The sequence below is a fragment of the Alosa pseudoharengus genome, unplaced genomic scaffold (genome assembly GCF_046254945.1).
Source record: "Alosa pseudoharengus isolate Yale_2024_CS ecotype anadromous, Long Island Sound unplaced genomic scaffold, YU_APseudo_1.1 YU_APseudo_1.1_scf_2, whole genome shotgun sequence".
In the NCBI taxonomy this organism is placed as follows: domain Eukaryota; kingdom Metazoa; phylum Chordata; class Actinopteri; order Clupeiformes; family Clupeidae; genus Alosa; species Alosa pseudoharengus.
This window is the reverse complement of record NW_027468663.1, coordinates 31590304-31610753: the sequence shown is the minus strand read 5'-3', so window position 1 is coordinate 31610753 and position 20450 is coordinate 31590304. Positions and strand designations below refer to the sequence as shown.

Sequence of the window (20450 nt, the reverse complement as noted above, 5' to 3'; positions counted from 1 at the left end):
CTCTCTCTCCCACACACACACACATACACACACACAGTCTTTTCCAAGTGTGTGTGTAAGTGCTGTGACAGACATTAAAGTTATTGATATTCACTCTGAAGGAATAAAAAAAATCTCATTTCTTTATTTATTTTTTTCTTGTAAGAGGGCGGGGAAGAGATGGAGTTGAATTCTAAACAGGCAGCTCCAGCCGTCGGCCGCTCTCTACCTCCCCTCTGACTTCCAATTACTAAAATGGCTCCTGATTATTCACCGTGGAGCTCACAGCAGCCTCTCTGCCCCTCTGCCCTGAAGCCCCTCTTCTTTATGGGCCCAGGCGTCAGTGCAGACCCCGTCTCTCTGCCGTGCGCCATGGCCTTTTAAGGAGACACTGACGGATGACACTGACGGATGGCTCTCTGACAGCTCCTCAGGACACTGATAGCATGGGGTCTGCTCCAGAAAGGCATTCTCACTGATGTTCACTTCAACCTGATTTACTCCGCTTTGTGCTTTTTATCATATTATGCTGTAAAATTAAAAGTTCTGAAAAGTAGTAAAAGTAGAAAGATTAACACCATTCTCTGTGTTACTGAATATTGTTGTATTACTATGTTGTGTATGGCCTGTGGCAGATGCTTTTGTCCAAAGGGACTTACATTACTATTTTACCTTTCTGAGTGGTTGTGGTATTGCTGTTAGATAGCACAGACTGCTATTCCTGTCAACAAAAAAGTTGTTCTTTGTTGTGTTGAGGTGCTTTGGTCTGGGCCTGGGTCCACGGGCCTGTAGACGGCTTCTCCAAGGGGTTGCCAAGGTGACCGGCGGCGGTGCCGAGTTCTTGAGTGATGATGAGAGGCTGCAACCGAAGGTGAGAGAGCAGCTTTCACTGGGGGAGACCTGCAGTGGTCCAAAGACCTCAAATACGTGTTGTGGTGATCATCAGTAAGCTAATTCATAATAAGAAATGAATACAAAGGGATAATCAGTTTCTCTCAGCCAATTACAATGTAAGGCAAGATCTTTGTGTTGTTAACATAACACAGTGGCTCCAGTTATGGCTTTAGATCTTCTTCGAACTAGAAACTGACAAATAGTTGTCACATGTATGGATGTGAATACACATTTCCTCAGCTCATCAAATCCCTGAAGAAAGCTCTTGAGCCTGTCCTGACTGATGTTCGCATTGACTGGTATGTGCCTGACAATATGGAGGCTCTCCTTTCACCCAATGAAATCCCTCCACTCTACCCTGGCAGTCGTCTGATTGGCTACTGCACCTTGTATGATGTGGCGCCATTCAGAAGCAGGAAGAATGAGGTAAGGACATACAGATGTTGTTTTTAGATATCTCTGCAATGTATCTGTAAAATGTCTTGGTTTTGCATGTCCATGTTGCTTCAGGATCACAAAGGAGGGGAAATGTAATTGTTGTTTGGCCTTAAATATCAACAAACCTTCTCTAAATTCATGGACTGTGCCTTTAATCTTCAACACACCCCTTGTCCTTTAAGACAGTAAAAGTCCCCCTGCCCTGTGTCTCTTTCCCAGGTGAGAGGGCGCTCGTACCGAGGCGCGTCCCGCGGCTCCCTGGGCTCTGTGTTCGGCCAGGTGCAGGACGAGCTGCCCAATCCGTCTGAGGTGCTGCAGCAGCTCCTGGCGCTGCCGGGCGAGGAGGAGGACCTTGAGGAGGCCCTCAGGGAGATCTCCCGGGAAATCTCCTCCGAGTTCTCCTGCGCCAAGGCCTCCGACATCGACAACAATAGCACAGGTGACAGCTCGTCTCTAGAACACACACACGCATATGACCCAGCAAGGTCGAAACGTTGTCTTTGTACAAAAAAGTCTAAAGCAGTGTTGCGGACATTATATATTTTGTCGCCTGTTTCTCTTAGCCTTGGAGCTGGAGCCCTACAGTGACGTGCGGCAGCGGATCGAGGAGGCATCCTACGTGCAGGACCAGTATGTTCTGACCCGCTGCTCCATCAGCAGCGACCGCGGCCTCCTCTCTGCCTCCCCTGCTGCCTCTGACTGGACCAGCCCCAGCCTGGACACAGGCTCCCTGCCCCAGGGCCTGGAGAGGGTGGCCCCTCCAGACACACGTGGCCTCTCTCGCTGGGAGTCCCCCTGGCAGCACACCCCTCCCTCGGAGAACACCGACCCCAGCCCTGGGAAGGTGGGGGTTCAGAAGGAACAGCAATGCCTAGTTTTTTACTGCACAAAAAACACATGATGTGTGTGTGTGTGTGTGTGTATAGATCGATAAATAGATAGATGTACTAATATATGGGGCTGTTATGACATTATCAGTGAATGTGAACGTAATGGTAATTAATTCCTCTACCTAAATGCCTATATCTGAGTCCACATTAGGTGTTGCTGTGGCTCAACTGATGGTTCTAATACCAGCCCAGAACATGGGCTTGTCTCCTAGGCAACACACATAGACTACTAGTAATGATAAACTATATCTGCAACTTGAGTTGTTTTCAAATCGTTCTGATAATGTCTTTGTTTCTTTGTGTGTTTGTTCACTGGCTACCTGCAGGCTGGCAGGCTGGCGGAACGTGAGGAGTGTCGTCGCAGGCAGAGGGCGCTGGCGCGCTGTGCCATGTCTGCACGCAGCTTTTCATCTCCGCAGGGCGAGCTGGACATGCACCGGCTGCGGCGGGCCCTGGAGAAGGTCTCCTTCGACCAGTCGGTGGGCGGGCGGCTGGAGGAGAGCGACAGCGAGACGCAGCCCAGCCTCAGGGGAGCACTGTCTCGCAGGAGCTTGACCGACTCCAGTGAGAACACACACACACACACACACACACACACCTCTGAACTAGGCAACCAAATGATGTCAACCCACCCACAAATAAAGCATGCACATCCACATACAGTATACACAAACAGTACACTGGAGGCTTTTGCCACAGGTAACACATACAATTGCCAAAAAAACACTTTATCCTCTGTGTCCTACACATTCATTACCTTCCTAATATTCATCCTCTCTCTCTTTCTCTCACCCCCCACCCCCCTCTCTCTCTCTCTATATAGATGGCTTGCTTTTTCCAGCCTCCCCTCTGGATTGGGATGGCTTCACCGACCCGGAGTGCTTCTTTGCAGCCGCACCATCTGACGAGCCCCAGGCTCTGCAGGCCCGGTCCCTCATCCATGGCCTGCTGGGGGGCCGGCCCGTGTCCTGGGAGGTGGCTGTGGACCTGAGCCCACTCTGGGCCCCTCCGAGCCCCACACCGCCAGCTGCTGACCCCTGGGGAGAGATTGTGCATCAGCTGGCCGCTCGCTCTGTGATCCGTGACTTTGAGAACATGTCAGAAAAAGAATCCGACATCGAGCAAGGTGGGTATAAGCTGTTGTATGCCTCTTATTAACTTGCCACTCTCTACACCTCTGGCCTGATATCTCTATATATTTTACGTAAGACATTTATGCAAAGAAAAAGTCCACACATGCTCAGATTGACATTAGCAACTGAGCCTGAAGAAAAAAAAAGGGAAGTATTGCCCCCTGCTGTTGAAAAACACAAATTATTTATTTGAGTCCCAATAGGTCCCTTAACTGAACACACTGTGGAATACATACATCTAGGTTGTAACCTGTACATATGTTTATTGTCCTATGAATTGAATAATATATGGGATGGGATAATAACTGAAATATTTATTTACTCTCTGCCTGAAAATTATGTCGGTAAAAGCCTTCACTTTGAGTTCTGAGAAAGAACACATTGTTATGAAATGTAGTGCTACCAGTTATCAGTCACAACTGGCTAAAATCACCTGGCTGAAAATGTCTCCATGAAGATCTCCCAGACATGTGTATATGCAGGCACTAGCATGTTAAGCATGACCTTATCTGACTCAGGGCAGCTCTGTCCTCCAGGGCCAATGAAGAGGTACAGGATGAAGGCCATTCAGACCAGTAAGAGCTGCAACATCATCTGCATGTATACGGCCTTCACCGCCACAGACTCCAGCAGCACCAGCACCAGCAAGGGCCTCAAGGACGCACCCCAACCCCTCAGCTCAGGTAGCACAGGGGTTATGGGCTCTTACTATACAAGCAGGATGTAAAATGGTAATGGTAAACTGAATGTAATTACAGAACACATGGGTAATCATACACTATTGGTTTCCACAAGTATACAAGTATAACCATAATACATATATCTCAGTGCACATCTTTTATTGCCAACTTTTATTAATGTTGTGTTATAGTATTAGTATGTTATGATTATATTATTACAATGTAATATACTGTATTGATATATAATAATAAGAGGAAATTATTGCAATTGTTGTTGTATAATTAAACAGTTGTAATTGTTGTAATGGCAGCAGGGGTGCGTTTCGGTGCAAGGCGCAGCTCCCACGCAGGCGGCAGCAGGAGGCAGAGGTCCTACTCGGTGGGTCTGGGTCGCAGGCCGTCCAGCCGGGACAGTGAGGAGCTGGAGGACACCTTTACCTCCACAGGTACTGATGGCACAAATAAAGTGGCCTGAAGGGAGTTCCTGAGTGTCATTGGCCTCATGATCATGTACACTTCATTTCAGACCATTTCATTAAAATGGTCTGAAGCTTCCTTGTCAAAAAAATGTAAACCCAATGTGAATGAAGGAAGAGTAAATCAAGCACATATGACTTTGTTGAGGTTTCACAGAGTCGTAAACAGAGAGATATAATGCAGATACAGACACTGAGAAATCATATCTTGATAATAATAATTATTATAGCATATAATATTATATACAGTATCTCACAAAAGTGAGTACACTCCTCACATTTCTGCAAATATTTCATTATATCTTTTCATGGGACAACACTGAAGAAATGACCCTTTGATACAGTGTAAGGTAGTGAGTGTAAAGCTTGTATAACAGTGTGAATTTGCTGTCCCCTCAATAACACTCCTAAGTGAAAATGTCCAAATTTGGCCCAAATGTCAACATTTTGTGCGGCCACCATTTTTTTCCAGCACTGCCTTAACCCTCTTTCTTGGGCATGGAGTTCATCAGAGCTTCACAGGTTGCCACTGGAATCCTCTTCCACTCCTCCATGACAACATCCCGGAGCTGATGGATTAGAGACCTTGCGCTCCTTCACCTTCTGTTTGAGGATGCCCCACAGATGCTCAATAGGGTTTAGGTCTAGAGACATCATCAGGCTTCCGTATGTCACAGTGCATGCTGCCATTCATGGTTCCCTCAATCAACTGTAGCTCCCCAGTGGCTGCAGCACTCATGCAGCCCCAGACCATGACACTCCCACCACCATGCTTGACTGTAGGCAAGACGCACTTCTCGTCTTTGTACTCCTCACCTGGTTGCCGCCACACGCTTGACATCATCTGAACCAAATAAGTTTATCTTGGTCTCATCAGACCAAAGGACATGGTTCCAGTAATCCATGTCCTTAGTCTGCTTGTCTTCAACAAACTGTTTGCGGGCTTTCTTGTGCATCATCTTTAGAAGAGGCTTCATTCTGGGATGACAGCCATGCAGACCAATTTAATGCAGTGTGCGGTGTATGATCTGAGCACTGACAGGCTGACCCCCCCACCCCTTCATCCTCTGCAGCAATGCTGGCAGCTCTCATACATCTATTTCCCAAAGACAACCTCTGGATATGACGCTGAGCATGTGCACTCAACTTCTTTGGTCGACCATGGCAAGGCCTGTTCTGAGTGGAACCTGTCCTGTTAAACTGCTGTATGGTCTTGGCCACCGTGCTGCAGCTCAGTTTCAGGGTGTTGACAATCTCCTTATAGCCTAGGTCATCTTTATGTAGAGCAATGATTATTTTTTTCAGATCCTCAGAGTTCTTTGCCATGAGATGCCATGTTGAACTTCCAGTGACCAGTATGAGAGAGCGATAACACCATATTTAACACACCTGCTCCCCATTCACACCTGAGATCTTGTAACACTAACGAGTCACATGACACTGGGGATGGAAAATGGCTAATTGGGCCCAATTTGGACATTTTCACTTAGGGGTGTACTCACTTTTGTTGCCAGCGGTTTAGACATTAATGGCTGTGTGTTGAATTATTTTGAAGAGACATACATTTACACTGTTATACAAGCTGTACACTGACTACTTTACATTGTACCAAAGTTTAATTTCTTCAGTTTTGAAAAGATATAATAAATCATCGCTAAAGATATAATAAACTCATCGCTGGTTTGGTGACAAAAAAAAACTCACCTCCATAGACTTATACTCCATTGACTAAGTAAATATCAAATATTTTATGGCAAACTACCACATAAACACTCTCACTTGAATCAATCCTCCTATAGCTGTAGATTCGTGGTGCTATGTTTTCCCTCTCCCCACCACAGACAGAGACGACACCCCCGCCTCCCCCTGCAGTCTGACCTCCTGGGAGAGCAGTAAGTCACCGTGGGATGGACAACACTGAGTCCTGGGTTACATAGATCAGAACATCTGCACTAGAGGACGGGATTTCATTTTATATCAACTGTGTTCCCTTAACTATACAAGTAACATAGAATGGTTATAGCAATATAAACTCAGTTTAAGGATATTGTCAACTTGCATGTTAATAACGATGAGTTAAACTGGGTACTTATATGTTTGGTTGCAGAGCAGACGTGTTATGAGATCTAGTTAGCATACAGTATACATCCCCTGGATAAGAACAAGAGTAGCAATGAAATGTAACAAAAGATGACACAGTGATTGAACTGAATCATTTGCTGCTGTCGATGTGGAAAGACAAACCTGAAACAAATGAGCTCCCCAGCCAAAACTGTGGACTGTTGTCCATCGCTGGCATGAGTGTGTGCTTATGTGTGGGAGAGAGAGAGAGAGAGAGAGAGAGAGAGAGAGAGAGGCCGATGTGATGGATGATGATGTTAACAGTGCTGTCTCAGGTACAGGCCCCGCCGCTCACCCTGCCAGCCCCTCCGGCACCTCCACCCGCTCACAGCGCTCCATAGAGAGCCGCTCCGTGGAGAGCTTCTTCGGCTCCAGGTGAGACCTAGTCACACCTTAACACCATAAAGGCTAGCGGTGGTTATCCTATGGTGCCACTCAAACTCTCTAGTGCTGTTGATCTATTGTGATCCGTCTGCTATTTTCACAGGTCTGTGTGGTGAAATATGCATTTAAAGTGGTATTGCTTAGAGATAATGCTGAAATTTCCTTCCCAATGCAAATGCTTCCTAAAGGTGGGATTGAACATACTGTACACTATATTGCCAAAAGTATTGGGTCACCTGCCTTGACTTGCATATGAACTTAAGTGACATCCCATTCTTAATCCATACAGTAGGGTTTAATATCCACCGGTCCACCTTTTCCAGCTATAGCAGCTTCAACAAGCTTTCCACAAGGTTTAGGAGTGTGCTTAGATTATACAGCACAAAACAGTATACAGCACAAAACATTGGGGCAGCCGTGGCCTACTGGTTAGCGCTTTGGACTAGTAACCGGAGGGTTGCCGGTTTGAACCCCAACCAGTAGGAACGGTGGTTGAAGTGCCCTTGAGCAAGGCACCTAACCCCTCACTGCTCCCCGAGCGCCGCTGTTGTAGCAGGCTGCTCACTGCGCCAGGATTAGTGTGTGCTTCACCTCACTGTGTTCACTGTGTGCTGAGTGTGTTTCACTAATTCACTGATTGGGCTAAATGCAGAGACCAAATTTCCCTCATGGGATCAAAAGAGTATATATACTTATATACAGTACACAATTTACATTGCCTTCTTTGAGAGGGTAAAAGTCTAAAATGATGGTCAAACCTCTACTAGGCTCCCTTCTAATTCACACCATGTATGTATCCTTGTACTTTTGGTGCTTGCAGTCCATAACTTGGATGACTGTAAATGCTCACCCTGTAGTACCAGTGTTTGACCCTGTGAGACTGGTGTGTGTCTGCTCCTCAGGTTTAATCTGGGGAGGCTGATGTCCAGTAACGCCTCAGGAAGGCAGGCAGCCCTGAAGCCTCACTGTCTGTCTGCAGAGGCAGAGAAGCACACGGAGACAGACACCCCCAACTACCTGCCTCTGGTGAGTGGCCTCGGCTAATCACCTGATCAGAGGAAAGCTTTCACGTACAGTATGTTGGGGAAAAAATGACCAATGTTATGACTAGGATCTTCATTAGTGGCACCACTGCTTGGCCATCTCTTATTCGTGACTCTCAAGCTGTAGATGAGTTGGGATCAAGTGGGGCTGAGGTAAAGAAACAGACATCTGCAAATAGACAGTCTGTACCCAGCTCATGTACATCTAATGGAAAGAATATCAAAAGAGGACTTTGACAGCTGGGAGTTCCCTCCAGATCTTGGAAGTGCTAAGACAGATAAAAGAAGGAACATACCCTCTCGTAGATTGTATGTAGCCAATTGTACTGCAGCCTTATGACCAATTAGTTTGGTTTCTCTACTGTGAATATATTGCATCTGTGTTGTCCTGTCTCCTTACAGGTGCATCTGCAGTTGGCTTCCGGTGCTTTCTGTCTGAACGAGTCCTACTCCGAGTGCATCCAGATCCCTCTGGAGCGCCTGAAGAGGGCGTCCCCGTACACCAGCCACCGCAGTAGCCTGAGCCCCCCCATCCGCTGCACCTCTCCCCCAGTCAACCCAGAGGAGACGCCAGCCCCAAACCAGGCTCCAGCTCCAGCCCTGGCCCCTGGCTTCACCAGGGTGTCTGCAAGGCCCAGTGTGGGGCGCTGCCTTGGGGCCGACACTGTCCTCTCTGAACCCCTCAACTCGGAAGAGGGCTCCCCGGAGCTGGCTGGTGGGGTCCCCCAAGCGGACAGCGGGCGCGGGTCGGAGACGGATATGTGCGAAGCCTCCCTTCTGGAGCCTGCTGAGCTGCCAGGGGATGTGGTGCTGGCCCAGGTGGAACTGGAGAGCCTGAGCTGGGCCACAGCGGTGGCCTTGGCCTGGCTGGAGCACCGGTGCGCCGGCTACTTCGTGGAGTGGGAGCTGATCGCCGCTAAGGCGGATTTCTGGCTGCGTGGCCAGCTGCTGCCCGAAGGACTGGACCTGGCGGGGCTTAAGGCGGCCGCACGGCAGCTGTTCCTGCTGCTGCGCCACTGGGACGAGAACATCCAGCTCAACATGCTGTGCTACAACCCCAACAACATGTGATCCACGATATGCTATGCTGTGCTACAACCCCAACAACATGTGATCCACGCTATGCTACGCTGTGCTACAACCCCAACAACATGTGATCCAGCTCAACATGCTGTGCTACAACCCCAACAACATGTGATCCACGCTATGCTACGCTGTGCTACAACCCCAACAACATGTGATCCACACTATGCTACGCTGTGCTACAACCCCAACAACATGTGATCCACACTATGCTACGCTGTGCTACAACCCCAACAACATGTGATCCACACTATGCTACGCTGTGCTACAACCCCAACAACATGTGATCCACACTATGCTATGCTGTGCTACAACCCCAACAACATGTGATCCACGCTATGCTACGCTGTGCTACAACCCCAACATGTGATCCACACTATGCTACGCTGTGCTATAACCCCGACATGTGATCCACGCTATGCTACGCTGTGCTATAACCCCAACATGTAATCCATGCTACGCTATGCTACAACATAGATATTATAAAAGGTAGATGCCGCATTGTACTCCAGAACATATGTAAATAGTGCCACCTTCATGGTGGGGTCAAAAATCACTGGAGGTCAATGGAGAAACTGAAAGGTGGAAATCAGACAGGTGTCTCTGAATGCCGGCAAGTGTTGCCCATAGAGAGTAAAGTGTTTGCCCCCAGCAATAGAACTTGACGGACAATGCGGTATCTAGCTTTGTAATATGCATGTGCTTCAACCCCAATATGTGATCCACTCTATGCTATGCTATGATTCCTACTATGGTGTGCTAGTGCTTCACCCTCAACAACATAAAGGTGAAGTTTCTGCAGCTCTATGCCTCAACTTTACTGCTGCAACCTTAGTAGCATGATAAAGCACATGGGGTTCCAGCTACCACACCACCTGCAACCCCAAAAACAAGCTTTTCTATGCTGCTACTACCAAATGCAATGTCATGCTACTGCTGTGCTATGCTACTGCGACAACCACATAAGACTAGCCACAATCCTCAGGCTATGTTCCTGCCATGTGTGATCCGGGCTACACTAAGCCTACGACTAGGATACATGATTAAGGCCATGCTTCTGCATTCTTTTTCTTTTGTTTTTACTTTAGAGGCGCTTGCATTCAATTGAGATAGGACAGCAGAGATTGACAGAGGATGCATGGGGAGAGGGAGACGGGAGTAGAATCGGCAAATGGTCATTGGGGTAAACGGGCACTTAAACCCTACTGTGGTATGGATGCTGCCGTTTGCACTACAGCTGCCCTCAGGTCCTAGCCTGATGAGCCAGACCCACATGCCAGTAGGGTGCGTCTAGATTTCTAGGCTACTTAAGTCCTACAATTCCTCAAATGTGACTCAAAGTATCCTACTGCTGCAAACCCATTGCCTTGAGATTCAGGCTAATTAAGTGCTATTCTTATATTCACAGGCTACATTTGTTCACATCAATCTTTAGGTCTTTTTCAACTTAATTTGTTTCCTTGATTTTTTAACTAGGTGGAAGAAATGTACTTTATATTACCGTATTTTCCGGACTATAAGTCGCACCGGAGTATAAGTCGCACCAGTCAAAGCGTCATGAAGAGGAAAAAACCCTTATATATAAATATATATGTTGCACCTGAGTCGCAGGACCAGCCAAACTATGAAAAAAAGTGTGACTTATAGTTATTAGGAAAATACGGTACTTAATTTTAAGTTTTTGACACCGAATTGCTGTTAACAAACTGACAATCAATTAGGATCACATCACTGCCAAAGAGGAAACACTCATTCATTCATCCATCTGACACCACTTCTAAAAGTGATTCTCACAACCAATGCATACAAACACATCTTGATTTATACTTTCAATGTCACATATAAATGTATGTTTGCTTTAGACTTTTTCATACAGACTACAAGTAATTTTTCATCAGCTTGTGTTTCATGTACAAACATGCAACACACACATTGTAAATGAGGACTGAGATTTTCTTTCTTTTTTTTTTTTTAATCTTTACACAGCTATCAAATAAAAGCAAAAACTCAGGTCTATGTTTGGAATCAGCTGTGGATGTCATGCAAATCAATCACACACTCCACACAAAATGTCAATTAACTGCCAGTCAACACAAACGCCCTAACCCTTCAAACGCCCTAACCGAAGTAAATCACCTAGTCTAAATGGTTACCAATTCACAAGCAACATATTTTTCAGAAATACGTCCTATATTCATAAATCCTACTCCAGTTCAAAGAACATTAAGCAGAAAGGCTGTTTGACTGAACTCTGAAATCTGCCTTTGCAAATGCTTTTGCAACAGTAGCCAAATACACATTCAACATACTGAATGTACCTGTTCTTGCACCTGCTGGGGGAGGGAGGGCGGTGGTATAAGGTAAAAAAAAAAAAAGTCAGCTTAATTTGCAGTAAACTTCAGAAACTCCCTGATATAATTAAATACATGATGCACATATAAACCACTTTTTGGACGGTTTCTAATTATGTGTATTTATCAATGTTACAGTAACAGAAACATGATATTGCTAAAGACTCTTTGGCTACACGCCGTTCACATTGTTTGAAATCATCACTATGGGGTTCATACCCCAAATGTAAAAGCAATAACACACAGCAAAAATATAATGAAATAAGAAAATATACAAAAGGACAACTACTCCTCCTTATAATGGCCATCAAGGAACAACACCAAAAACACCCTCCTCATCTTACATTTAAGAATACCATCAATTCCTTTAGTCCTGAGAGTTCTCATAGCCACCCCCTCAGACACAGGTTAAAGCTGTACCTTACAGTGGTCCAAAAACACCCTTTAGATTCAAATGAAAACAAAAACGAGACAAACCCAGGAACAGCTTCAGAAGATGTTAACGGCTGTACTGATTTGGTAAGACTGGTGTTCACCCCATTGGGTCCCTCAGCTTCCTACTGGTCATCTTGACCAATAAGAAGCAAGTAAAGGGCGGAGGGAGGGGGCACAGCTCTGTGTCTTGCCCTCCGTCGCTTTCGGGGTGGGGGCGGTTTAGTGGGGTTTGGCAGGTTGGTAGGTGAACTTTGACCTCAGCGGCGCTTGGCCTTCTCCTGGGCGGCCGGGGCGGGGTTGAACCACAGGCACAGCAGGGCAATGAGGTGGCACACATGCAAGGAGAGGGAGCTGTAGTTGGTGGAGGGGTAAGTGTTCCACGACAGCTCGATCAGCCCAAGGATCAGTACCCTGCAACAGAACAACGGGAAACCATTTCAATCATGATGGATGAGGTGTAATAGATTATGTATGTATGTAGTTTAATAGCCACATGACCAAGGCTGATGGATTTTTCTTTCAGTACAGTGTGTTAAAATCTGCACCCCAATTCATACACTGAATACACAGTCAGGGATGAGCTCCTGGGTGCTCAGTCTGCTTCAGTGTGATGATGAATGACGTAAAAAAAATGGTCCAAAAGCGCTCTTTCAAACTTCATTCATTATGTTATCTGTTCTCTAGAATACATGGATGCCCATCATCTGTGCTTATAAACGTTTTATGTTCTAGGGCTAAGAGACACAGCCACATAAAACACACACACAGTTCCTGTGCTCCTCACCTGAGCAGGTGGGCCATCTTCTTGACTCCTCCGCTCCACAGTAGGTAGGGCAGTGTGTGGAAGTACCACACGTAGAATTGGTAGTGCAGCGAGCGGCTGAAGCACATGCCGATGAAGTTAGAGGTGAAGAGCACCAGAACCACCTGTGGCTGGTGGGGTCCCCCAAGCGGACAGCGGGCGCGGGTCGGAGACGGATATGTGCGAAGCCTCCCTTCTGGAGCCTGCTGAGCTGCCAGGGGATGTGGTGCTGGCCCAGGTGGAACTGGAGAGCCTGAGCTGGGCCACAGCGGTGGCCTTGGCCTGGCTGGAGCACCGGTGCGCCGGCTACTTCGTGGAGTGGGAGCTGATCGCCGCTAAGGCGGATTTCTGGCTGCGTGGCCAGCTGCTGCCCGAAGGACTGGACCTGGCGGGGCTTAAGGCGGCCGCACGGCAGCTGTTCCTGCTGCTGCGCCACTGGGACGAGAACATCCAGCTCAACATGCTGTGCTACAACCCCAACAACATGTGATCCACGATATGCTATGCTGTGCTACAACCCCAACAACATGTGATCCACGCTATGCTACGCTGTGCTACAACCCCAACAACATGTGATCCAGCTCAACATGCTGTGCTACAACCCCAACAACATGTGATCCACGCTATGCTACGCTGTGCTACAACCCCAACAACATGTGATCCACACTATGCTACGCTGTGCTACAACCCCAACAACATGTGATCCACACTATGCTACGCTGTGCTACAACCCCAACAACATGTGATCCACACTATGCTACGCTGTGCTACAACCCCAACAACATGTGATCCACACTATGCTATGCTGTGCTACAACCCCAACAACATGTGATCCACGCTATGCTACGCTGTGCTACAACCCCAACATGTGATCCACACTATGCTACGCTGTGCTATAACCCCGACATGTGATCCACGCTATGCTACGCTGTGCTATAACCCCAACATGTAATCCATGCTACGCTATGCTACAACATAGATATTATAAAAGGTAGATGCCGCATTGTACTCCAGAACATATGTAAATAGTGCCACCTTCATGGTGGGGTCAAAAATCACTGGAGGTCAATGGAGAAACTGAAAGGTGGAAATCAGACAGGTGTCTCTGAATGCCGGCAAGTGTTGCCCATAGAGAGTAAAGTGTTTGCCCCCAGCAATAGAACTTGACGGACAATGCGGTATCTAGCTTTGTAATATGCATGTGCTTCAACCCCAATATGTGATCCACTCTATGCTATGCTATGATTCCTACTATGGTGTGCTAGTGCTTCACCCTCAACAACATAAAGGTGAAGTTTCTGCAGCTCTATGCCTCAACTTTACTGCTGCAACCTTAGTAGCATGATAAAGCACATGGGGTTCCAGCTACCACACCACCTGCAACCCCAAAAACAAGCTTTTCTATGCTGCTACTACCAAATGCAATGTCATGCTACTGCTGTGCTATGCTACTGCGACAACCACATAAGACTAGCCACAATCCTCAGGCTATGTTCCTGCCATGTGTGATCCGGGCTACACTAAGCCTACGACTAGGATACATGATTAAGGCCATGCTTCTGCATTCTTTTTCTTTTGTTTTTACTTTAGAGGCGCTTGCATTCAATTGAGATAGGACAGCAGAGATTGACAGAGGATGCATGGGGAGAGGGAGACGGGAGTAGAATCGGCAAATGGTCATTGGGGTAAACGGGCACTTAAACCCTACTGTGGTATGGATGCTGCCGTTTGCACTACAGCTGCCCTCAGGTCCTAGCCTGATGAGCCAGACCCACATGCCAGTAGGGTGCGTCTAGATTTCTAGGCTACTTAAGTCCTACAATTCCTCAAATGTGACTCAAAGTATCCTACTGCTGCAAACCCATTGCCTTGAGATTCAGGCTAATTAAGTGCTATTCTTATATTCACAGGCTACATTTGTTCACATCAATCTTTAGGTCTTTTTCAACTTAATTTGTTTCCTTGATTTTTTAACTAGGTGGAAGAAATGTACTTTATATTACCGTATTTTCCGGACTATAAGTCGCACCGGAGTATAAGTCGCACCAGTCAAAGCGTCATGAAGAGGAAAAAACCCTTATATATAAATATATATGTTGCACCTGAGTCGCAGGACCAGCCAAACTATGAAAAAAAGTGTGACTTATAGTTATTAGGAAAATACGGTACTTAATTTTAAGTTTTTGACACCGAATTGCTGTTAACAAACTGACAATCAATTAGGATCACATCACTGCCAAAGAGGAAACACTCATTCATTCATCCATCTGACACCACTTCTAAAAGTGATTCTCACAACCAATGCATACAAACACATCTTGATTTATACTTTCAATGTCACATATAAATGTATGTTTGCTTTAGACTTTTTCATACAGACTACAAGTAATTTTTCATCAGCTTGTGTTTCATGTACAAACATGCAACACACACATTGTAAATGAGGACTGAGATTTTCTTTCTTTTTTTTTTTTTAATCTTTACACAGCTATCAAATAAAAGCAAAAACTCAGGTCTATGTTTGGAATCAGCTGTGGATGTCATGCAAATCAATCACACACTCCACACAAAATGTCAATTAACTGCCAGTCAACACAAACGCCCTAACCCTTCAAACGCCCTAACCGAAGTAAATCACCTAGTCTAAATGGTTACCAATTCACAAGCAACATATTTTTCAGAAATACGTCCTATATTCATAAATCCTACTCCAGTTCAAAGAACATTAAGCAGAAAGGCTGTTTGACTGAACTCTGAAATCTGCCTTTGCAAATGCTTTTGCAACAGTAGCCAAATACACATTCAACATACTGAATGTACCTGTTCTTGCACCTGCTGGGGGAGGGAGGGCGGTGGTATAAGGTAAAAAAAAAAAAAGTCAGCTTAATTTGCAGTAAACTTCAGAAACTCCCTGATATAATTAAATACATGATGCACATATAAACCACTTTTTGGACGGTTTCTAATTATGTGTATTTATCAATGTTACAGTAACAGAAACATGATATTGCTAAAGACTCTTTGGCTACACGCCGTTCACATTGTTTGAAATCATCACTATGGGGTTCATACCCCAAATGTAAAAGCAATAACACACAGCAAAAATATAATGAAATAAGAAAATATACAAAAGGACAACTACTCCTCCTTATAATGGCCATCAAGGAACAACACCAAAAACACCCTCCTCATCTTACATTTAAGAATACCATCAATTCCTTTAGTCCTGAGAGTTCTCATAGCCACCCCCTCAGACACAGGTTAAAGCTGTACCTTACAGTGGTCCAAAAACACCCTTTAGATTCAAATGAAAACAAAAACGAGACAAACCCAGGAACAGCTTCAGAAGATGTTAACGGCTGTACTGATTTGGTAAGACTGGTGTTCACCCCATTGGGTCCCTCAGCTTCCTACTGGTCATCTTGACCAATAAGAAGCAAGTAAAGGGCGGAGGGAGGGGGCACAGCTCTGTGTCTTGCCCTCCGTCGCTTTCGGGGTGGGGGCGGTTTAGTGGGGTTTGGCAGGTTGGTAGGTGAACTTTGACCTCAGCGGCGCTTGGCCTTCTCCTGGGCGGCCGGGGCGGGGTTGAACCACAGGCACAGCAGGGCAATGAGGTGGCACACATGCAAGGAGAGGGAGCTGTAGTTGGTGGAGGGGTAAGTGTTCCACGACAGCTCGATCAGCCCAAGGATCAGTACCCTGCAACAGAACAACGGGAAACCATTTCAATCATGATGGATGAGGTGTAATAGATTATGTATGTATGTAGTTTAATAGCCACATGACCAAGGCTGATGGATTTTTCTTTCAGTACAGTGTGTTAAAATCTGCACCCCAATTCATACACTGAATACACAGTCAGGGATGAGCTCCTGGGTGCTCAGTCTGCTTCAGTGTGATGATGAATGACGTAAAAAAAATGGTCCAAAAGCGCTCTTTCAAACTTCATTCATTATGTTATCTGTTCTCTAGAATACATGGATGCCCATCATCTGTGCTTATAAACGTTTTATGTTCTAGGGCTAAGAGACACAGCCACATAAAACACACACACAGTTCCTGTGCTCCTCACCTGAGCAGGTGGGCCATCTTCTTGACTCCTCCGCTCCACAGTAGGTAGGGCAGTGTGTGGAAGTACCACACGTAGAATTGGTAGTGCAGCGAGCGGCTGAAGCACATGCCGATGAAGTTAGAGGTGAAGAGCACCAGAACCACCTGTGAAGCCACGTTAAGGAACCCGCACTTCAGATAGAGTGTAACACACTTTTTAAAGTACCAATAAACACCAATCACCATTAAACATAGCTGAGCATGCGTTATGGAGACCAGTTTGGAGGCGAGCTGTTTATTATACAAGCCTCCCCAGCATCCCCAGTTGGACTGCATCAGACATTAGCATTGTTACTAAAGGCTGCTTGTTACTAATTTAGCATTATTTACTAAAGGCTGCTTGCTGACTTGTTTATTACCACACAGGTCACAAACACTCCTATACTCAAGAAAGTCATCCATGTGGGACCTGATTTTCAGCCTAGTACTAGTTTAAATTCATGTGGAACTCAGGTAGAACCTGACAAATGATGGCCTTGGCCCAATCCCAAAGTCCAGACTCACAGACTTTGCTGCGCGTTCTCGTGAAATTCGTAAGGGCTTAGGGCTGTCCTAATGTCGTATTTCAAAGGGGCGTGAGGGTTTGAGTACACACTTACCAAGCCCTTTCCGTGAGTCTGCATCAGTGCAGACTTCACCAAAGGGAATTACCCACAGTTCAAAGCGTTGTGACATTTACCGCGGAGACCATAGGGAAATCCAGAAATGACAAAGGTAAACAACAGCACGACTCACGACCACGTAACAGAACATTTAGAAAAATGTGAGCAGCAACCAACAACAACAACACGTTTTACAACACGAAAATTCCCAAACCGGCAAGTGTCAGCAACATCTGTGTTATTAAACGTCGTCAAGGTAACATGCGATCTCGTGAAGTGCTGTCCCAATCCCATTTATACCTATCTGAGCACATGTGGCCTCACACACTCACTCACTTAGCACCTGAGATCAATTAAGTCTGTGAGTCTGTTAGTCCTTAGTCCTCAGGGCTCACTTTGGGATTGGCCCCTTGAAGCACATGGATGGTTAAAAACAGTAAGGATATGATCAGAGGTAAGTTTCTGAGCAGGGACATCCCTTGTAGCAGGGTCCTTCAGCAAAGCCAGCATGCTCTCTCCAGGCCTGAATAGCAAGAAAAACCATTTATCCCAAACACAATTCTACCTGAAACAACAGCAGACACAACTCACACTTTTAAGCGAATAATCATAATCATTATCAAAGTCATTACATTAATGGTCTATAAAAATCTGTTAGGACTTCAGCAGCAATCTAGACAAATAAAACATAGTGCAATGAAGCAATGTACTGAAACATTGATACAAATGACTTGATTATCCAATGTAGGGTGGTATGTGTGTGTGTGTGTGTGTGTGTGTGTGTGTGTGTGTGTGAAAATCACCTCTTCCACCGGCGCCAGGCAAACAGCGCCAGCGTGATCAGGTGGGAGAGCAGCAGCACCAGGTGGAAATATCGGTTGAGGAAGAGCCACTCGGGCAGGAAGCGCCAGTTGACTGTCCACTTGAAGAGGAACTGCCGGCCCAGGTCAAAGGCCCGACTCATGTAGCCCACAGGGTTCTCCAGCAGGAAGGGCAAGCCCAGCAACAGCTGTGGGCGAGGAAGGGACACGTGTTTGCTGACGTGGCACTAAGAGTATGTTTGGACAGAAGGGTGGCAGGTGTGTGTGTGTGTGTGTGTGTGTGTGTGTGTTATGGGGGGTGTTGTGGGGTGAAAGATGACAGCACAGTAATCAGACGCCACACGGCTGTGTCCAGAGTGTCTGAAGGCCTCACCTGGATGGCGGCACAGAGAGTCAGTTTAGGGATGGTCTTCATCAGACCAAACTCTGACAGGAGGAGGAAGAGGAGGCCAGGGGCAAACAGGAGGACGTTCATCTTCACAGACACAGCTAAACTGTCCACAGGAGAAATAAGCAGAGAACATAGGTCACAACTCAGCATCCATTATCATGGAAACTACTAAATGGTCCACAAGATCAGACAGCAAACAACATGAGCCAGAGACCAGAGCCACTAGCACCTCTTCAGCTTTCTCTTTGTCTGGCTTTACTAATGGTACTTGCCTGAAGATTCCACAGCCCAGGGTCCAGCGTCCATCCAGGAAGAGGTTAACAGCGCCAAAGAGGAGCATCATGGCCACAGGGTCATTGAAGAGACGCAGCACAAAGATGGAGTGAATGCGGTACGATGCACAGCACACAAAGAAGAACACGTATGGAGGAACCTACAAAGATCACAGGGCAGCAGAGACAGGGGGCGGGAGGGCATCAGTCACTGTCAGGAAAGTACTAGAATGTAAGTACCAGTAGTAAACATCAACAAACAACTGCACAATCAACTATAAAACATTTTTTCGTCCAAGTTTCACACACAAATACTTGAGATTGAGAATGAGATGACATAATAACGTGGTAGGCCTACCTTTTTAGTGCGGTTGTAGATCCGAAATACAAGCAAAAGGGTGATCAGGTAGAAAACAGCAAAAATATACTGCCCAAGTTGGATGTTCGCCCCATGGTCAGTGGCGTAGTATAATGCAGTGAAGATGTAAACAAAACCAGCTGGGTACCTGCATGCAACACATGTAAACAAAACAACCGTAAGAGACCGGAGGTGTGCAACATCACCTTTACAGGAGATTTCCTCCTAAGGAGACTTTGTATAGAAATTTCATGATTATAATTGTGGCAGAGGGAGAGAGCTGGCACCCCACCAAAGAGCAACATCCAGCACCGTGGCTACTGTACAGAAGATGCAGGTTTAAGGCCAGGTAGGGTAGTCAGTCTCTCTCTCTGCCACAGTGAGCCACCTAACAGCACAACTTACACCAGTGGCCCCGTATCACCCTTGAGTTGTGTATAGTCGTAAGTCCCATTGATGACTCCTTCAACCTCATCCATGTAGGCCTTCCAGTCAATTTCTGTATCTGCAATGAACATATCATCACATTTAATTAGATTATGTCTGAGAAATGTGAGTTTTCATCGGCATGTAATGAGATGAATAGTTGTTGTTGTTGTTTAAATATGGTTATATTGGCCTAGCTTACAGTTAACTTTCATGGTGCCTTATAACTAACTTATAGTGTATAGCAATGCAAAGTTGTTAAGATCCATAACGCAGAAAACAATTGCAGCCTACGTGTTTACATTGACTGGGAAATGGTGGAAATACAGGATTAAAAACTAGACTCCTGACATTTGGAGAATAAAAGTTTAGTGTTGTCACTGTTACCCTAGGTTTATGGGCTTACATGCTGACTAGCTAGCTAGCAAGCAAGCTAGCTACTTACATGCAACTTTTTGAATGACCCATATGTTGACACCGATTTCCAAAAACCAGAGGAGTGCTGTAACTAGCAACGTGTATTCCGCTTTGAATAATATGAGATGCTTCTCCTGCCATATTGTGCGTAATGTTGCCCATAATCGAGATGTGGCACCGGCAGACTTCTTCTTTCCGACTACTGCCATTTCAATATACGTGGAGCGTGGAGGCCATACAGACAGCAACCATAGACAGTAAAGCAACACGCGTAAGCTCTAAGCAGCTGCGCAGTGAAGAAGTGGAGTTTGACGGATGGTCACGTGACATGGGAGAACGTCGCC

At 46.1% G+C, this 20450-nt stretch overlaps 4 protein-coding genes across 4 annotated transcripts in view; 2 read left to right on the top strand and 2 right to left on the bottom strand.

Annotated features, from left to right (window-relative positions):
- LOC143134286 (von Willebrand factor A domain-containing protein 5B1-like) overlaps nt 1–9328 on the top strand; it is a 17834-nt gene extending 8506 nt beyond the window's left edge. The window contains exons 10-22 of the mRNA XM_076294545.1: nt 736–850; nt 1114–1299; nt 1531–1750; nt 1875–2155; nt 2528–2765; nt 3025–3327; nt 3871–4017; nt 4329–4460; nt 6332–6382; nt 6887–6986; nt 7898–8021; nt 8441–8615; nt 8700–9328. Of these exons, the coding sequence (XP_076150660.1) occupies nt 736–850; nt 1114–1299; nt 1531–1750; nt 1875–2155; nt 2528–2765; nt 3025–3327; nt 3871–4017; nt 4329–4460; nt 6332–6382; nt 6887–6986; nt 7898–8021; nt 8441–8615; nt 8700–9109 (2482 nt within the window). The 3' untranslated portion in view covers nt 9110–9328. The remainder of the gene's footprint in view (nt 1–735; nt 851–1113; nt 1300–1530; nt 1751–1874; nt 2156–2527; nt 2766–3024; nt 3328–3870; nt 4018–4328; nt 4461–6331; nt 6383–6886; nt 6987–7897; nt 8022–8440; nt 8616–8699) is intronic.
- A 1744-nt stretch (nt 9329–11072) lies between these two features.
- On the bottom strand, nt 11073–12831 carry LOC143134288 (dol-P-Man:Man(5)GlcNAc(2)-PP-Dol alpha-1,3-mannosyltransferase-like). The gene is made up of 2 exons (XM_076294548.1): nt 12692–12831; nt 11073–12318 (listed from the first exon to the last, which is right to left on the bottom strand). Exons 1-2 carry the CDS (start codon nt 12796–12798, stop codon nt 12165–12167), a joined length of 261 nt encoding a protein of 86 aa, XP_076150663.1. The 5' UTR covers nt 12799–12831; the 3' UTR covers nt 11073–12164.
- Nucleotides 12832–12833: 2 nt separating this feature from the next.
- Nucleotides 12834–13418, top strand: LOC143133459 (von Willebrand factor A domain-containing protein 5B2-like; the record flags this gene model as incomplete). Its single annotated transcript, XM_076293222.1, has 1 exon — nt 12834–13418. A coding segment is annotated over one exon (366 nt), but the record flags the coding sequence as incomplete, so codon positions are not given.
- A 1744-nt stretch (nt 13419–15162) lies between these two features.
- alg3 (ALG3 alpha-1,3- mannosyltransferase) lies at nt 15163–20376 on the bottom strand. Its single transcript, XM_076294547.1, has 9 exons — nt 20135–20376; nt 19669–19768; nt 19264–19411; nt 18906–19066; nt 18616–18736; nt 18225–18430; nt 17869–17944; nt 16782–16927; nt 15163–16408 (listed from the first exon to the last, which is right to left on the bottom strand). Exons 1-9 carry the CDS (start codon nt 20313–20315, stop codon nt 16255–16257), a joined length of 1293 nt encoding a protein of 430 aa, XP_076150662.1. The 5' UTR covers nt 20316–20376; the 3' UTR covers nt 15163–16254.
- Nucleotides 20377–20450: the final 74 nt, after the last annotated feature.

Bases quoted from the DNA above. Each gene is read 5' to 3' on its own strand.
- LOC143134288 (XM_076294548.1), bottom strand. From the start codon at position 12,798: ATGTGCTTCAGCCGCTCGCTGCACTACCAATTCTACGTGTGGTACTTC. The intron at 12,319-12,691 runs GTGAGGAGCACA...GTTCTGTTGCAG, and splicing joins AAGATGGCCCACCTGCTCAG to GGTACTGATCCTTGGGCTGA.
- alg3 (XM_076294547.1), bottom strand. From the start codon at position 20,315: ATGGCAGTAGTCGGAAAGAAGAAGTCTGCCGGTGCCACATCTCGATTA. The intron at 19,412-19,668 runs GTAAGTTGTGCT...TGTTGCATGCAG, and splicing joins GGTGATACGGGGCCACTGGT to GTACCCAGCTGGTTTTGTTT. The intron at 18,431-18,615 runs GTGAGGCCTTCA...CCTCGCCCACAG, and splicing joins CTCTCTGTGCCGCCATCCAG to CTGTTGCTGGGCTTGCCCTT.